Source organism: Cydia pomonella, chromosome 7 (genome assembly GCF_033807575.1).
Source record: "Cydia pomonella isolate Wapato2018A chromosome 7, ilCydPomo1, whole genome shotgun sequence".
Lineage (NCBI taxonomy): Eukaryota > Metazoa > Arthropoda > Insecta > Lepidoptera > Tortricidae > Cydia > Cydia pomonella.
The window spans coordinates 2038618-2056001 of NC_084709.1; the positions used below are offsets into that span (position 1 = coordinate 2038618).

The 17384-nt window shown below is 40.4% G+C and overlaps 1 protein-coding gene across 2 annotated transcripts in view; it reads right to left on the reverse strand.

Moving 5' to 3' along the window:
- Positions 1–1217: 1217 nt before the first annotated feature.
- Positions 1218–17384, reverse strand: part of LOC133519574 (vesicular glutamate transporter 1) — a 77244-nt gene continuing 61077 nt past the window's right edge. For both annotated transcript variants that reach the window (XM_061853586.1, XM_061853585.1), the window contains exons 5-12: positions 16019–16193; positions 15429–15529; positions 15201–15357; positions 11460–11536; positions 10573–10668; positions 9126–9229; positions 6567–6687; positions 1218–5293 (exon numbers count right to left, since the gene is read on the reverse strand). In XM_061853586.1, the coding sequence (XP_061709570.1) occupies positions 5093–5293; positions 6567–6687; positions 9126–9229; positions 10573–10668; positions 11460–11536; positions 15201–15357; positions 15429–15529; positions 16019–16193 (1032 nt within the window). In that variant the 3' untranslated portion in view covers positions 1218–5092. The remainder of the gene's footprint in view (positions 5294–6566; positions 6688–9125; positions 9230–10572; positions 10669–11459; positions 11537–15200; positions 15358–15428; positions 15530–16018; positions 16194–17384) is intronic.

Genomic DNA, 17384 nt, shown 5'->3' on the forward strand with positions numbered 1-17384 from the left:
TGGTCGCCGTTCCAAGTATTTTACCGATGGCGCCAGCATAGGTTTTTCTGTTAAACCCTGGAAATGTGTGAAATACTTTTTTAATTTTGTGGCTCTATAGGGAGCGTGCATGAACTGTAGGAGGCAGCACAGGAGCCGTCAGATTTTTGGCGCGAGGCGTAAATGTGATGTTTTCTGTTCCGATGTAGCCCACAAGATGGCAGATCCTCCAACGCGCATGGTCCCTATAGGGCAACGGTCTCAAAAAAGACCACCTACAACGTCATGTTTTTGTTTTTTTTTTGCTATATATTTTTAGTACAGTCAGCATCAAAAGTAGCGGATGAAACAACGCGCCTAAAGTATCTGATATTCCGGATAATTTTTCCAAATATAGATAAATTGTTAAAATTCGCGTTCAAAAGTATATCTTTTACAGTCTTAGTTATTCTATATTAAAGACACCACTTTTTTTAAGCTGTTACAGAATGGTAGATACTTATGAAACGTTATTTGATCCGCTACTTTTGATGCTGACTGTACTATAGATTGTAGATGAGGCTAGAATTGAGGATTTTTTTCAGTCTTGGCTTAACCCTAGCCAAATCTAGAGACAGGGGAATCCTATGCTAGCGCCATCTATGCAAACCTTTGACAATTGCCAACCCCACTGAAAATAGGGTACGTGAACTTGGTGAAACTTGACCAGTTTATGAAATTTAGGGTGCGTATCCACCATAGATGTGCGAGGATGCATAGCCAGGGGTGTGTTTGTTTGTGATTCTATTGGTTCTGAAGCCATTATAAGGTAGAGATAATAAATTTCTCACCTGATATTGAACTTTATTTCAAAGTAATAGGGTCCAATTTTGCCTAATTCCTGACACCCTTATCAATGCATCCTCGCAAATCTCTAGTGGAAAACGCAGCCTTCAAAAATCGTGGATTCAATAACCTCGGTTGTGTTGGGTCATCATATCAGCCAAAAGACCCACTGCTGGGCATAGGCCTCACCCTAGGATCTCCACAACGACAGGTCGCGCGCTGCCCTCATCCATCGGCTTCCTGCAATCTTGACACATTCACTGCCAACGTTTTCCCGCTTTTCGGAGGAAAGCGACTACCGAACAGAGAACTCGCCGAGCGGGTTCCTGGTACTCGATGTATTAATCAGATCGACCGTTCGGCTAGAGCAGTAAAAATCTTATAGGGTTTCTGAGTAAGTTAAAAAAAATCAGTTTCCATTAAATTCTTTAATTTCTCAACTCACGGCACACAAAATTATTTACATTAATAATATGTATTCCATTACACTTGACATAATTATATTCTTACAAATTATCACATATACACACAGGTCATTGGAGTTCCTATATCTGAACTTAGAGGCCAATCCAGACTTAACATTCTGACATCAAAACTTAACATTCTGACGTCGGGCCTAATATCAGGCCTGATAAAGTGTGGATGTAATTGGTACTTTAGAAATAAGGGAAAAATAAGTATCAGTTTAGTAAAATGTGGCTTTCCACTAGAGAAGGGTCCTTGTGCACATGGAACACGGACCCTTTAGGCACGGATGTCACAAATAGGAACCAGACTTTTGTCAACTTAAAATTAAAGTTATTTAAAATAAAATGAATACAAAAATCAAAGAGTTGATCGATTGTGAAAGAGTAGTCTAATTTAAGAAAAAAATTGTGCCCCAGTTTGACAGTAGATGGCGTTTACGCAATAGCTTAATAACCTGCAGCAAAGAGTATGCATTGTAATAGAGAGCTAAAGTCTAAGCAAAAAACGTTCTTAGTTTGACATCCAAAACAGATGGCGCTGTATTGCGCCTTCTGTTTTGCAGTCACTGATGTGTCAAACATCAACTTTTGACAGAGTTACCGCAAAATGTATGGAGCTGTACAGCGCCATCTCGTTTACCTGTCAAATTTAAATAAATAAATAAATATTATAGGACATTATTACACAAATTGACTAAGTCCCACAGTAAGCTCAATAAGGCTTGTGTTGAGGGTACTTAGACAACGATATATATAATATATAAATATTTATAAATACTTAAATACATAGAAAACACCCATGACTCAGGAACAAATATCCATGCTCATCACACGAATAAATGCTCTTACCAGGATTTGAACCCGGGACCATCAGCTTCGTAGGCAGGGTCACTACCCACTAGGCCAAACCGGTCGTCAAAATTTGAAGCACGAAATTGTCTTAATCTATATCTTTAGGTATTTAAATAAAGTTATCAAACGTAATCATGCCAAACATCGGCCTTCTTAGTTTTATCAGAAGTGTTAAAAAAACTTTTTTTTATACTATGTCGGTGGCAAACAAGCATACGGCCCGCCTGATGGTAAGCAGTCTCCGCAGCCTATGTACGCCTGCAACTCCAGAGGAGTTACATGCGCGTTGCCGACCCTAACCCCCTCCCCCCCTCGTTGAGCTCTTACTCAACTTGTCACGTACCCGACACTGTCATGACGGAGGCGTACAGCGCCATCTACGTCAGGTGCATTCGAAATATGCATTTTCTTATTTTTCTTAAACATTGACACTCTTCTAATTAATAACTCTTTGTAAAAATTAAAGCTAAACATTAAATTACGGAATGTTGTGTTTTACTTAAGGGTCTGCAGACAGCTCTGTTCTCCATACAAACGTAGTTACGCTCTCATTTTAAAACGACTAACTAGATTGCTCTGAAACTTTGTACTTACAATAGGATAAGCCTTATCCTTACCCTTAACCTTATCTGATAAGGTATACCTATCTAGTCCTGTAATTAGTTTATGTAGCTTCAGGCAGGGATCGGAACCGGTTTTTTGGAAAAACTTGGAAATAAACATATATTTCGGTTTATTTTATACTCCAAATATAGGACTCGGGTGTGTTTTTAGATAACGACTTCGTATTATTAGATTGCCCAATTAGAAAGGAAATAATTAACAAAGAACGAAAAAATACCGTTTTCGTTCCCATACAAAAAATACCGGTTTCCGATCCCTGGCTTCAGGTACCATAGTTTAAAAAATACAGCGAATTTGAGTAATACAAAACTTATTTTTGCTCTATTTCATTATAAACTGGAGATAGAAACTAATTACAGGACTAGATATACCTCATGTCAATGTATGTGCAAAGTTTCATTACAATCCAACACGTAGGTAGTGTTAAAATGAAAACGAAACGTTTGTATGAGACGGTGTAAATCGGCCGAGCTTGCTGCGGACTCTTAAGTAACTATTCAATATGTATTTATCTTAATGTTTCTAAGCCCCAATGTGCTTTAAAATGTACATTTAAAATCTTTCACAAGCATAAGTAGGTAAAGCGTTTACAAAAGCAGTAACGTTGATTTTCTTTTGTTTTATTATAGTACAGCTGCAGAGATATTTGACCCCCATGGCAATTTCTATGCAGGGGGGTCAGTTATCTATGCAGCTGACAGTATGTACCAGAGAGCTGTAAACTAATAGTTAGTTATAAATACATATTATACAACAATGTGACCAAGTCCCACAGTAAGCTCAATAAGGCTTGTGCCGTGGATATTAGACGACCATATAAAAAAAATATATATTAAGCGCTGGTAGCCTAGCGGTAAGAGCGTGCGACTTGCAATCCGGAGGTCGCGGGTTCAAACCCCGGCTCGTACCAATGAGTTTTTCGGAACTTATGTACGAAATATCATTTGATATTTACCAGTCGCTTTTCGGTGAAGGAAAACATCGTGAGGAAACCGGACTAATCCCAACAAGGCCTAGTTTACCCTCCGGGTTGGAAGGTCAGATGGCAGTCGCTTTCGTAAAAACTAGTGTCCGCCAAATCTTGGGATTAGTTGTCAAGCGGACCCCAGGCTCCCATGAGCCTTGGCAAAATGCCGGGACAACGCGAGGAAAAAGAAGATATATATTATATACATAGAAAACATCCTTAACACAGGAACAAAAATATTAATGATAAAGACAAATATAAATGATCTTCCCAGGATTATTATTAATACAGTCACGTCTCAAAACATCACCATGATCGCGATCGAAGTGCCAAAAATATGTATACATGAACTTATGGCCGATATATAAGCTGATGTATACATATTTTTGGCACTTTGTCCGTATCGATATTTTCAGACGTGACCGTACTTTTCAAAGCATAGCTGAATTTTAAGAGCTGTTCTGGACTACCATCTGCAGTGGCGCCACCTGGTGAGCACAAAAACGATAGCTCTCTATGTAAGGTATTGCCAGCGGGCGTCATTAACGCAGCTGGTTTTAGTTCCATCTTCCGTTCAATAGATGGCGCTGAACGTCACGAGAAATAGGGCCCGAGATATATCGTAGTCTAAAAACGTTTCAGAAACAAAAGTTTTTCTATGAGTATCACCAAATTCGGTATCTACATCAAAAATAATTTTTGATCTACATCTCGCTACGGTCCATAGTCTTGCTGTCATAACCCTTTGTTCAAATTGTCTTTTTGTAACCAAATTATTCTCTTGTGAGATAAGGCCCTTATTTTTTGTTTTGTATTTCAATGACCTAATAAAAAAAGCGCTGGTGGCCTAGCGGTAGGAGCGTGCGACTTGCAATCCGGAGGTCGCGGGTTCAAACCCCGGCTCGTACCAATGAGTTTTTCGGAACTTATGTACGAAATATCATTTGATATTTACCAGTCGCTTTTCGGTGGAGGAAAACATCGTGAGGAAACCGGACTAATCCCAACAAGGCCTAGTTTACCCTCCGGGTTGGAAGGTCAGATGGCAGTCGCTTTCGTAAAAATTAGTGCCTACGCCAAATCTTGGGATTAGTTGTCGAGCGGACCCCAGGCTCCCATGAGCAAACCTGTTTTTGGGTTTGTAATTTTCTTATTTATAATTTCCGAGTAGTTTAGTATAGGGAGCGTGCATGAACTGTAGGAGCCGTCAGATTTTTGGCGCGAGGCATAAATGTGATGTTTTTTGTTCCGATGTAGCCCACAAGATGGCAGAACCTACTATGCACAAGAAAACACTTGACGTGTAAATGTGCCTGTTTATGGTTCCGATTCAGACCACAAGATGGCAGACCCTCCAACGCGCACGGTCCCTATAGAATTACATTTCGCTATGTTCCATGGCCTTGTTGTCGTATCCCTTGGCGGTGGTGACGGAGGCGCCGTCCGTGTCGAAGCGGGGGTCATCGCCCTCCAGCACCCACGCCTGCCGCTCGGCCGAGCACAGCGCGCCGTACACCACGGCGCCCAGCAGATAGATGGCGCTGGATATAAAGAATACCACGCGCCATTGCTCTGCAGTCTGAAATTTAAAAAAAAAGCGGTCAAGAGCGAGTTCGTTTTACTCGCGCACCGAGGGTTCCGTACATACTTTGAATAATCTCGTGTAACTTTAAGGCGAAAGACTTTTGAACAGAAGTACCTATACTAAGTATAGTGTGTATAGCGCCATCTCTCGGCAAATTGTCTCACTAATTTGCGCGATGTAATGCACGTATGTTGGTTTTTCGAGGATAATTCTCTATTATGTGAACCGATTTCAAAAACTAAACTTCGTAGATAAGGAGGGGGGGGGGGGATATGTATTCACGTTTTCCTTCATAAAAAATTTTTTTCTCTATGAAAAAAAAATGTTTTGGAATATACAATTTGAGCTCTTTCAAATAATACCCCACTTGACCTAGTCACTAGACTTGAAATTTTGCCCCCTCTTCTTTGAAAATAAAAAATACATAATACTTTTAAAGTGTATGGGTTAGCGTTGTTCATAACTATTTCAAATTTCAGATCTATAGCTCGAGTGTTTCTCGAGATATTTAGCGATGTGACGGACGGACGGATAGAGTCGCACCATAAGAGTTCCTTTTGTACCTTTTACACAGAACCCTAAAATGTTATTGGGACTACATTTGATACACACATTTAAATACTTAATTCTTCATTTTTAGGGTTCCGTAGCCAAATGGCAAAAAACGGAACCCTTATAGATTCGTCATGTCCGTCTGTCTGTCCGATTATGTCACAGCCACTTTTTTCCGAAATTATAAGAGCTATACTGTTCAAACTTGGTAAGTAGATGTATTCTATGAACCGCATTAAGATTTTTACACAAAAATAGAAAAAAAAAACAATAAATTTTGGGGGTTCCCCATACTTAGAACTGAAACCTAAAAAATCTTTTTTCATTAAACCCATACGTGTGGGGTATCTATGGATAGGTCTTTAAAAATTATATTGAGGTTTCTAATATCATTTTTTTCTAAACTGAATAGTTTGCGCGAGAGACACTTCCAAAGTGGTAAAATGTGTGCCCCCCCCCCCGTAACTTCTAAAACAACAGAATGAAAAATCAAAAAAATATATGATATACATTGCCATGCAAACTTCCACCGAAAATTGGTTTGAACGAGATGTAGTAAGTAGTTTTTTTTAATACGTCATAAATGGTACGGAACCCTTCATGGGCGAGTCCGACTAGCACTTGGCCGCTTTTAATCAATATTTTCAAGTCGTTATTGAGTAATTTTTCACAACAATACCAATATGCACTTGGCCGCTTTTTTGTAATTTGGTACCTTGTCAGTGACTATGGAGCCGGCGAGCGGCGGGCTGATGATGCCGGGCAGCGTGGCCACGGTGTTGGACAGGCCCATCAGCACGCTGGCGTGCGGCGGCGCGATGTCCAAGTGGTTCACGCTGAAATAAAAGTTTATTACAGTACATATGGGGCTACTTTATAGCACTAGTGCGAGAAGTAGCATATTACGTTACTGTGTCGAACATTTAAAGGGCCATATGTACTGAAAACGTTGTACGATACATGTGCGAATAGGTAATTCGCCACTCGTTTCGAATTTTCTATTTTTCGCACTTGTATCGTAATGTACTATTTTATTAGATTTCGATGTCCAGGCGGACAATAAGAATTCTAGCAATACTTTCACTAATAAGAGGCTGTCAACACCCAATGTCCTTGAAATTGATATTACTTAAACAGTTTTTTAAGAAAGACTATTTGTTTTAGTCAAGTAAGAAAAATATATGTTCATATTAATTATATTTCAAAGACCGTGGTTGTACTCGATACACTTGATTGATTGAACGAAATCGGCTCGATAGAAAATAATTGCAAAGATTGGTCTTAAAATCACAATTAAACGGTTCTATGTCTTTATTGTTTTGACTTATGGGTCTGCAATTAAAATCACAATTTCGAAACATTTATATCTAAACCGCTGTTGAGTAAAATATTACACTAATAATCCACTTTTTTTTATAAATATTTCTCTTATTATTCCCTTGCCCAGGCCCAGTAACATGCGACAGTGCTATCTCATTTACTCCGATACAAATAGACAGTGTGCGCGCTTTAGGTACTTATTGACAGCCTCTTAAATACGAAATCATAAGGAATTGACTCTGAGCGGCGCGCGCGCTCCCGAGGCAACTCGTCGATCGCCTCGCTCCTGGTCTTTATGAGCCCGGTAACGATCTTAGAGCAAAAATGTACAATTGATAGATTTAGTCTTTGAAATTGTACACCTTTTGTTACGCAAATTCTAAATAACAAGTATTAGTTTCTATTAGCACGTCTTCTCAACTTGCCTTTTAATAATGCGGTCGCAAGCGTGCGTCCCCGGAAATATGTGACGAGAAGGGACAGTTTTTAAAAATTCATCAAAAAAATATGGTGGCAAATTATACAAAATGATGTATAAGAACAGCTTCAACAAATGTTGTAGATTGTTTCAGTATCAAAATTACGTTGAAATTAAGTCAATTTTCAGAGAAATTGTCACTTGTGTTGAAGTAATTTCTGGAGAAAATTGATTCCGTCTAACTTTCATTTACACTACTTCAAATTTATAGTAACAAAAATGTAGTTTATTAAAGTTGATATAATATAAAATTACCATTTTTAGCATTCCAAAAATTTACAAATAATATCCACAAAATCAGTGCTTTACGCGCGTTTACCTAAACGTCCATCAGAAAAAAAAGCATTACTAATTAAATGAGTTTGTTTTCAATAAATTGATGTATTTAAATGAAAGATAACAAGACGTGCTAATAGAAACCAATACTTGTTATTTCTAATAGTTAACAAATGGTGTACAATTTCATCGATTAAATCTATCAATTTGACATTTTTGCGACAAAAATCGATAACGGCCTCTTAAATATTATAATTATTATTGTAGAGGCGTTGCTCTCTGTCCTAGCCAGCCGCTTGCACGGTCACCCACAGTGAAATATCTGGGGCTGATCATAGAAGGCTCACCATGCGTCAGTACGCAGACACAATCATGCGAGCGGAAACCCTTCTGCAGCAGGCTCCCTGTACGGACCAAACTCGGTTCGTACAAAGCCTACGTCCGCCCGCGACTAACTTACGCTTCACCAGCCTATTGGTATTCTTTCTGTTGCGGGACCAACGAGAAGATGAGGTGTCAGGAGACGCTCTCACTACGGAGCATCGTCGCAGCAACCCGGTTCGTCAGCGACGCAACCATCGCCGAGCACCTGAAGTGATGAATGACCGCCCGGAAATTTCAGCCACGACCAACTACGAGGGATCGCGTCGCATTACATTGCAGCCGCGACCAACTACGAGGGATCGCGTCGCATTACATTGCAGCCGCGACCATCTACGAGGGATGCGTCGCATTACATTGCAGCCACGACCAACTACGAGGGATCGCGTCGCATTACATTGCAGCTGCGACCATCTGCGAGGGATCGCGTCGCATTACATTGCAGCCACGACCAACTACGAGGGATCGCGTCGCATTACATTGCAGCCGCGACCATCTACGAGGGATGCGTCGCATTACATTGCAGCCACGACCAACTACGAGGGATCGCGTCGCATTACATTGCAGCTGCGACCATCTGCGAGGGATCGCGTCGCATTACATTGCAGTCACGACCAACTACGAGGGATCGCGTCGCATTACATTGCAACCACGACCAACTACGAGGGATCGCGTCGCATTACATTGCAGCCGCGACCATCTACGAGGGATGCGTCGCATTACATTGCAGCCACGACCATCTACGAGGGATCGCGTCGCATCTAACGACTATACCTAAGGTACCTTTACCGTGAAACGTTAGATTAATTAATGGCATACCTGAATCCGGACCAAGCGAAGCCGCCGAGGCCGACGGCGATGGTGAGGAACACCAAGCAGCCTGTCACCGTCGACGCGTACGAGGCCGCCACCATGAAAATCGTCTGAAAATTGCATATAGAATTGTTAAATTTTATTTCTTTATTTTTACTTCAAATCATTCCATCAAAGGTTGACTGAAAGAAATCCCTTAGACAGTAGCCTTTGTTGTATTTAAGTATCTACGTAACTGTATTCTCATTTGTGTCCCAAGGGAGGAAACGTAGGACATTCCATCCCGCGTGTTTGTCAATTTTACACGCGGCACGCAATTTCCTACTTTTCTTCCCTTGGGACACAAATAACTATTTCATCACACTTGCTCGAAAAAGATCGTACTATCAGCTGTAAAATATTGGTAACTAATTTGCTAGCACAACTGCCCGCAGGGTTCTAGTCTAGTATCCGAGAAACCTGTTTGTCCGTGTAAATGAAACAACGTGTAAAGGAAACGTAGGACATTCCATCCCGCGTGTTTGCCATCCTCGCCTTCGGCTCGGGTAGCAATTTTACACGCGGCACGCAATTTCCTACTTTTCTTCCCTTGGGACAAAAAATAACTATTTCATCACACTTTTGCTCGTAAAAGAGCGTACTATCAGCTGTAAAATATTGGTAACTAATAAAAAAAAAAAATATTATAGGACATTATTACACAAATTGACTGAGTCCCACAGTAAGCTCAATAAGGCTTGTGTTGAGGGTACTTAGACAACGATATATATAATATATAAATATTTATAAATACTTAAATACATAGACAACAGCCATGACTCAGGAACAAATATCCATGCTCATCACACGAATAAATGCCCTTACCAGGATTTGAACCCGGGACCATCGGCTTCGTAGGCAGGGTCACTACCCACTAGGCCAGACCGGTCGTACTAATTTGCTAGCACAACTGCCCGTAGGGTTCTAGTCTAGTATCCGAGAAACCCGTTTGTCCGTGTGAACGAAACAACGTAAACACAAGCGCCACTGAGCATAGCATTCGATAAAATCGTTTCGAGAATCTCGCACCTTCGGTGGCGAAACCCTATGTCTCGAACACGAAATTTTCACGCATCGACACCGTGTAGACGATTTTCAAATTGAGATTCGATGAAATCTCGTATAGGGACCGTCCGCGTTGGAGGATCTGCCATCTTGTGACCTGAATCGGAACCATAAACATGTACATTCACACGTCACGTGTTTCTTGTGCATAGTAGGTTCTGCCATCTTGTGGGCTACATCGGAACAATAAACATGACATTTACGCCTCGCGCCAAAAATCTGACGGCTCCTGTGCTGCCTCCTACAGTGCGTGCACGCTCTCTATACGGTATACGAGATAAATTAAGAGTGTGAACCTAGCCTAGGTTCACTAGACTTAAATATTTGTTTTGTTTGGGTCTAACATTACCTGAGCCAGAAAAGCGCCGCAGTTGAATAGTTTCCTGACGTTAGTGCGCGACATGTACCCCTTGGTCAACACCCAGTCGGCAAGGTGACCCGCCACCTGCAATCAAAAAACAATTTATTTTTCACATCACCTATTCGGAAAAGGGCTTTTTTTCCCTGCTAGGAGGGATCAAAGAGTCACTTTTGTTCCCTGCTAGGAGGGACCAAAGTTGCAATTTTGTTCCCTGCTAGGAGGGATCAAAGTTGCACTTTTATTCCCTGCTAGGAGGGATCAAAGTTTCCCTTTTGTTCCCTGCTAGAAGAGATCCAAGTAACACTTTTGTTCGCTGCTAGAAGGGATCAAGGTGGCACTTTTGTTCGCTGCTAGAAGGGATCAAATATGCACTTTTGCTCGCTGATAGAAGGGATCAAAGTTGCAATTTTGTTCGCTGCTAAAGGGATCAAAGATGCACTTTTGTTCCCTGCTAGGAGAGATCAAAGTGGCACTTTTGTTGACTGCTAGAAGGGATCAATGTTGCACTTTTGTTCGCTACTACGAGGGATCAAAGTTGCATTTTTATTCGCTGCTAGAAGGGATCAAAGTTGCGCTTTTGTTCCCCGCTAGGAGGGATCAAAGTTGCACTTTTATTCGCTGCTAGAAGGAATCAAAGTTTCACTTTTTCATTTTCTATCACTATAATCTTAACTAATTACCGTTTTTCAAAAGTAAGGACAGTGAAAAAAGACAACAGACATTTTATGTTAAACTTTAAACCTAACCCCTTTTGATTTGGCTTCAAGTTTTTCATCTTTTTTTAACAAAATTTCACTATGGGACCGAGAAAAGTGACGTTATCTATCAACGATCGTGATTGGCTAGGTCTGAACGGCATATAATAAGAAACTGACCTGCAGAACTATGGCCATGGCGAGGTACGGGACCGCGGACAGCCAGCCCGTCGCCGACGTCTGGAACTTGAACACGTCTGAAGACAAATAAAACGTTTCAAATTGGTAGTTTTCGCTTATAGACTAGTAAGATTTTTTTGAAGTGAAAACTCCTTTAGCGGCGCTGTGCACTTTTTGTGATGGGGAAAAAATGTTATACTCGCGACAGGTCACGTGACCCACAGATTCGTCAGATTGAAAATTCGTAAGAAAGACACGTGACCTGAATGAATATTGTATTTTACCACATAAATGATAGTACATTTATACTGATAATTAAAGCAATTCGTGCAAAATTATTCCCTAACCATTCCAAAATATCAAAAATGCACAACTTTAATATTCAAGTTTTCACTTCTGCCGGCACTCCCGGAGTGCAATCCGTTGTTTTTTTTTTACAGTAAATTGTTTAAAAATAGTATTTTGTACAATCGTGATATAATAGAGAGCTTTTCAGTCGAGTACCGTGTTCAGGCAACGAAGCTTGATGAGTTGCCTAAGTAAGGTACGAAATTGAAAAGCTTGATTATATCACTATTGTATACAATACTTTTTCTACGAGTCATCTAAAATAATACTTTTTTAAATTATATAACTCTTTATTCTAATTAAGTATCTCAGTAGACACAGACGCGCTACTCCCGCCCGGTTTGGTATGGGAGCACGGCGGCTCGTGATTCGTCAATTTTAGCGTATCGAAATGAATCTTATAGTTGAGTGGGCTACATGAAAAGTACGCAACTATAGTTTGGTACACGAAATCTTTATTCCACCACCTTCGTCCACCTTAGTCTTAGTTTAGTTTTTCCTTTAGTCGACGAGAAGAAAAAACATTTTTTGTCGTCAACCTGCTACAAGCCAAGCGGCTACAGCCCAATATGAACCTTCGTGCTTTCCGATAAGGTTCACGATTACGAGCCACGCGTTAGGATCGAAAAAGCTTCTGATTCTGAGTAGAAATAACACAAAAACAAAATATGGAAAAAATACAAAATTAATTAATGTGAGGTTTTTTAGAAACTTTTTTATTTATCATTTGTCCACAATCTCACCTGATGGTAAGTGCCGATGCAGTCTAGAATGGAAAATGCTTACCTAAAAGATGTCTATTCACTCTCGATTTAATAAGTTTTTGGCAAGAATTTCATTTTTGGTCCAAGCTTTTATCGCTGATTGTACTTTTCTTTCCACAAGTAACTAATACTCATCGAGACAATTCTAAAAACCCCAAACACAATTAGGTTACGTTGTTTTATCACAGAGTTCCTATGGCCACCTCCTGTCTCCATCATCAGATCAGCTCGATGGTACCATAATATTGCATTGTCACCCGACTTACATATGTATGCAAATTTTCAGCTTCATCGGAAACCGGGAAGTGGGCAAAATTTTTTTACGAACAGACAATGGTCAGGTGAAAGTAAATAAAAGCTTGTAAAAAAATCCAAATTATAGTGGACTGGGAATAGATTTGCAGGAACAGGCGCGGATACAAGATTTGGCTTAGGGGGGGGCCATTTTGAGAAAATCATATATTTTTGCACAGAAAATAAGGTAAAAAAAATTTTACTCAATTTAGTAATGTGAGAGCCAGGGTTTTAGGGGGGGGCCATTGCCCCTATGGCCCCCCCCTTGTATCCGCGCCTGTGCAGGAAGTGACAACTCAAACTCAGAAATGTTAGAAGATTGTGTCATCAAAATGGGGTTTTTAATCTATGAGAGGTTAACATAGTATCTATGGCAGTGGGGAGACACTAAGGCGTTCGGGCATTCTCGGCTTGGAATTGCTCCGAGCAATTATTAGGGTTGGCACAACTTGACGTCCCTTTGCGTGCACAACCACAGATAAGTCTACTTGAATTTTGACGACCCTAAATAGCAGAAAGGGATAGTGCCATACATTAGAAAGAGACATCATGATTAGTTCCTGAATCGCTGTCAAACTTCGGTATTGTGGGAAGTATTATTTCTGTAAGGTAGTACTATTATTTATTCGGGTGCTCACACAGACCCAAAGGTCAATATGACCTGCCTTTTGCCTGTTTTTAACCTACTTTACAATAAGATGGAATTGGGTATGTTTATTAGTTTATCTATATACACACATATCATAAACCTACTAAAAATTAATTAAAAATCCGTAAATAATGGCCAACATTAAGATAAACTGTTTTGTTATAACAAATTTCTTATATGTGAACATGTTGTAATAGCTTCATTACTACATCAAAATTGATTTGGTAATGAAATTCAAATTACGAAAATCTCTGAAAAAAAGCAATTCGATTCGACCTCTATTCTAATATCAGAGATGCCTTTTTGTTCGACATGAAATGTAAATTGCATACATCTTTGACAAATCTCGCATGTTAACTTGAACTATACGGAATTAGGCCCCTGACTCTAGTTTGTCTCTGAATTAAAAAAAAATAGGGCAAGTGCGAGTTGGAAGTCGGAAATACGGCAAAAAAAATATGTTTGTTGTATGGGAGCCCCCCTTAAATATTTATTTTATTCTCTTTTTAGTATTTGTTGTTATAGCGGCAACAGAAATACATCATCTGTGAAAATTTCAACTGTCTAGCTATCACGGTTCATGAGATACAGCCTGGTGACAGACGGACAGCGAAGTCTCAGTAATAGGGTCCCGTTTGACCCTTTGGGTACGGCACCCTAAAAACTACGAATGTGTTACATAAACAGTTTTAATTTACCGCCATTTGACGTACAGTTTATCTTTTAATTAGTTTTTAGTATATAATGAGTTTGATTTTTTGTTTTAAAAGTAACTATAGCAAAAGTTTCGTTTAAAATTAGAGATAATAGTATTTTATGTAACAGTTGTATACGCCACGAGAATTTTTTGACCTACTTATACAACGTTGCATACAATTAATATTTTTCCTACGAGACAACAAAAATAAATCTTAATTTAGGTAAACAAATTACAGCAAAAGTATATAGCCAAGACGCGCGAGCATACCTTGTTACACGCCCGGCCGGTCGGCGACACCTCCTCGTAACTCATGAGGCCCTGGTACTTGCTACTTGCTAAATTAAATTTTTGGGCAGTTTTTTCTCAATTTTGGCCACCGTAGCCTACGGAGACTAACAAGCAACGCTAAGCGGTCTTCCTAGTCTATGGGTGTTGCTATATTACGGGTGTAACATGCGTGTTACTGACTTATGAAGTAATTATTTTTACTATGCAACCAAATGAATATTTTGTAAGTTTGTTAGGTTGGTAGCCATTAATCGCAGTAACGTTATAGCTTATAAAAGCACAAGAGCTTTTATGAGGAATAGACAATATAGACTTTTCTTGAATTCTTTTATGTATGTTCTTATATTCGTGTTAATGAATGCATAAATGACAGATAACAGTAGAGGAGTAGGAAAAGATATTTCGGCGACGCCGCCACATATCCGTGAGTTCTGCCAAAAGAGCAACGATGTAATTTAGGTTAGTGAATATATCATAGAAAGTTTATAATATGTGTGTAGATGAAATAGACAAATAGTGTATGTAACTCTACATAATTAGGCATTAAAACACTCGTGTGGTCCTTTTAAGGAACTCACTTCGTTCGTTTCTTAAACCCACATCTGTGTTTTAATGCCATTATGTAGCAGTCACATAAACTACTATTACGCAATTGCTCCGCTAATTATGAATTAAATTTGATAATATTTTTTTATTACCTTGCATAAATGTAGGCAGGAACGTTAGAAGCGTGTAGAACCCCCAGTTCTCACTGAAATGGGCCATAACTATGGCCCAAACTGGCCCGGAGGTCAACATGGCCCGCCAAGGATGCTTGATCTTGGACCCTTCGATAGCTTGTGTACCTCGGGAGTCCTGAAAAATATATGTGTTAGGCTGCAAAATCAAAATGTATTTAAACCAATCCCGAACTGGCTTTGAAATACCTGTATGTATTTTAATTCCGCAGGGGATATCCGGGGGTCCTTTTCTGGGGACTCTTTTACCACCAACCACCAAATTGTTGTCCACACCAGTCCCATTATACCTGCACATAAAGCATAAAAATCGATAAATTTTGTACTAAGTATAGACGTGTTAAGTCTACTTAATCTGCTTAATCATTAAACTTTACAAGACATAGCTACTGCTAAAGCCAATATTTAGACTATTAGAGCATGCATTGTATAATTATAGTTACCGAACACATATAATATGCCAGGCCAGCCCGTATAGTGTGCCAGTAGTGAACATATCGGCATGGACACGACGGTGCCGGCGTAGCTGATCATATATAATGTGACAATAGTTACCGAACACATAGAATATGCCAGGCCAGCCCGTATAGTGTGCCAGTAGTGAACATATCGGCATGGACACGACGGTGCCGGCGTAGCGGATCATATATAATGTGGCAATAGTTACCGAACACGTAGAATATGCCAGGCCAGCCCGTATAGTGTGCCAGTAGTGAACATATCGGCATGGACACGACGGTGCCGGCGTAGCTGATCATACATAATGTGACAATAGTTACCGAACACGTAGAATATGCCAGGCCAGCCCGTATAGTGTGCCAGTAGTGAACATATAGGCATGGATACGACGGTGCCCGCGTAGCTGCCGCTGAAGGCGAACGTTGCTAGCCGAGCGCGCTCTTCGCTCGGCGCCCAGCGGGACCATACTGCGTGGATGCAGGGGTAGGTGACACCCTGAAAATATGATAAAATATATTGACGAAATAAACAAACACACAATATTTATTTGTTTTACAAGGGGACAGAGTTGTAGTTTAACCCATCGTGCTAAGTAATAGTATTTTCCTCGCGTCGGTGTAGTGAAAATTTTTGTGTTTCATTTTGGATGACATTTGGATTTGATGGAGAACATTTCGTTTATTGGTAATTTCATAGGAAATATCTTAAGGGCTTTGCTCACAAACTGAGATTGCGGGCTTTTAGGATGCTAAAAATGCTTTTCAAATTGCTTGCCCGGGCAAACAATTTGCAGACAACCCAAATCACAAAGGAGCTGGTATAATATTTACTGTGATTTAATTTACAATATTCTTCTAAACAACTATACAGGTCCAGATCACGCGAGACTTTTGGCGGTCGGAGCCCGGGAAGCCGGCTCCTGGCTCCATGCCCATCCTTCACCTAATGCTGGTACTTTCTTGAATCCGACTTCCCTACGACTGGCGACTGGTTTCCGACTCGGGGTTTCGGTATGTACGCCACATTTATACTCTTGTGGCACGGACGTGGACCGACTGGGACACCATGGATTATCTTGACAAAAAAGTGCAGGTCGTTTTTTAAGACATGCGTCGCTTAATGACATTGTAGCAACACATATTATGTAAGTATGTTTAAATCGTTTTTGTTGTCAATGTTAGTTGCCTGCGCGCCGCGCTTCCGCGCCGCGCGTTGTACCCAAAAGTAACGGTCCAATCTTCGGGCGCATTCGTGCGCGCTCGGTTTTCCTAGCCAACCCAGTCATATCCGATACTTGACGCCGGGAGGCTGCGCGCAGGCCGATCGCTCTCACTTGCATTTCAATTACGTTTTATGTGTACTTTTCTGTATTTCTTCTTCTACGGTGCTCTGTGCTATTTTCTTTCTTCCGTGTTAGATGTTAGAACTGAGTAAAGTGCAGTGTTATAGTATCTGTGTGAACTTTGATCGCTATAATAAAGTGCGGAATAAGTTATCATGCCAACGACGGCAAGTGATACTAATACTACGTCTACTCCACCGGTTGTTAGTTTGCCGAGGACATTGGATTCGACCGTTAGTGCAGTTGGCGTTAAAGTTCCGCCATTTTGGGCCGAGGAACCGGCTTTGTGGTTTGCCCAGTTGGAGGGACAGTTTAGTTTGGCGAATATTGTGTCCGACTCGACC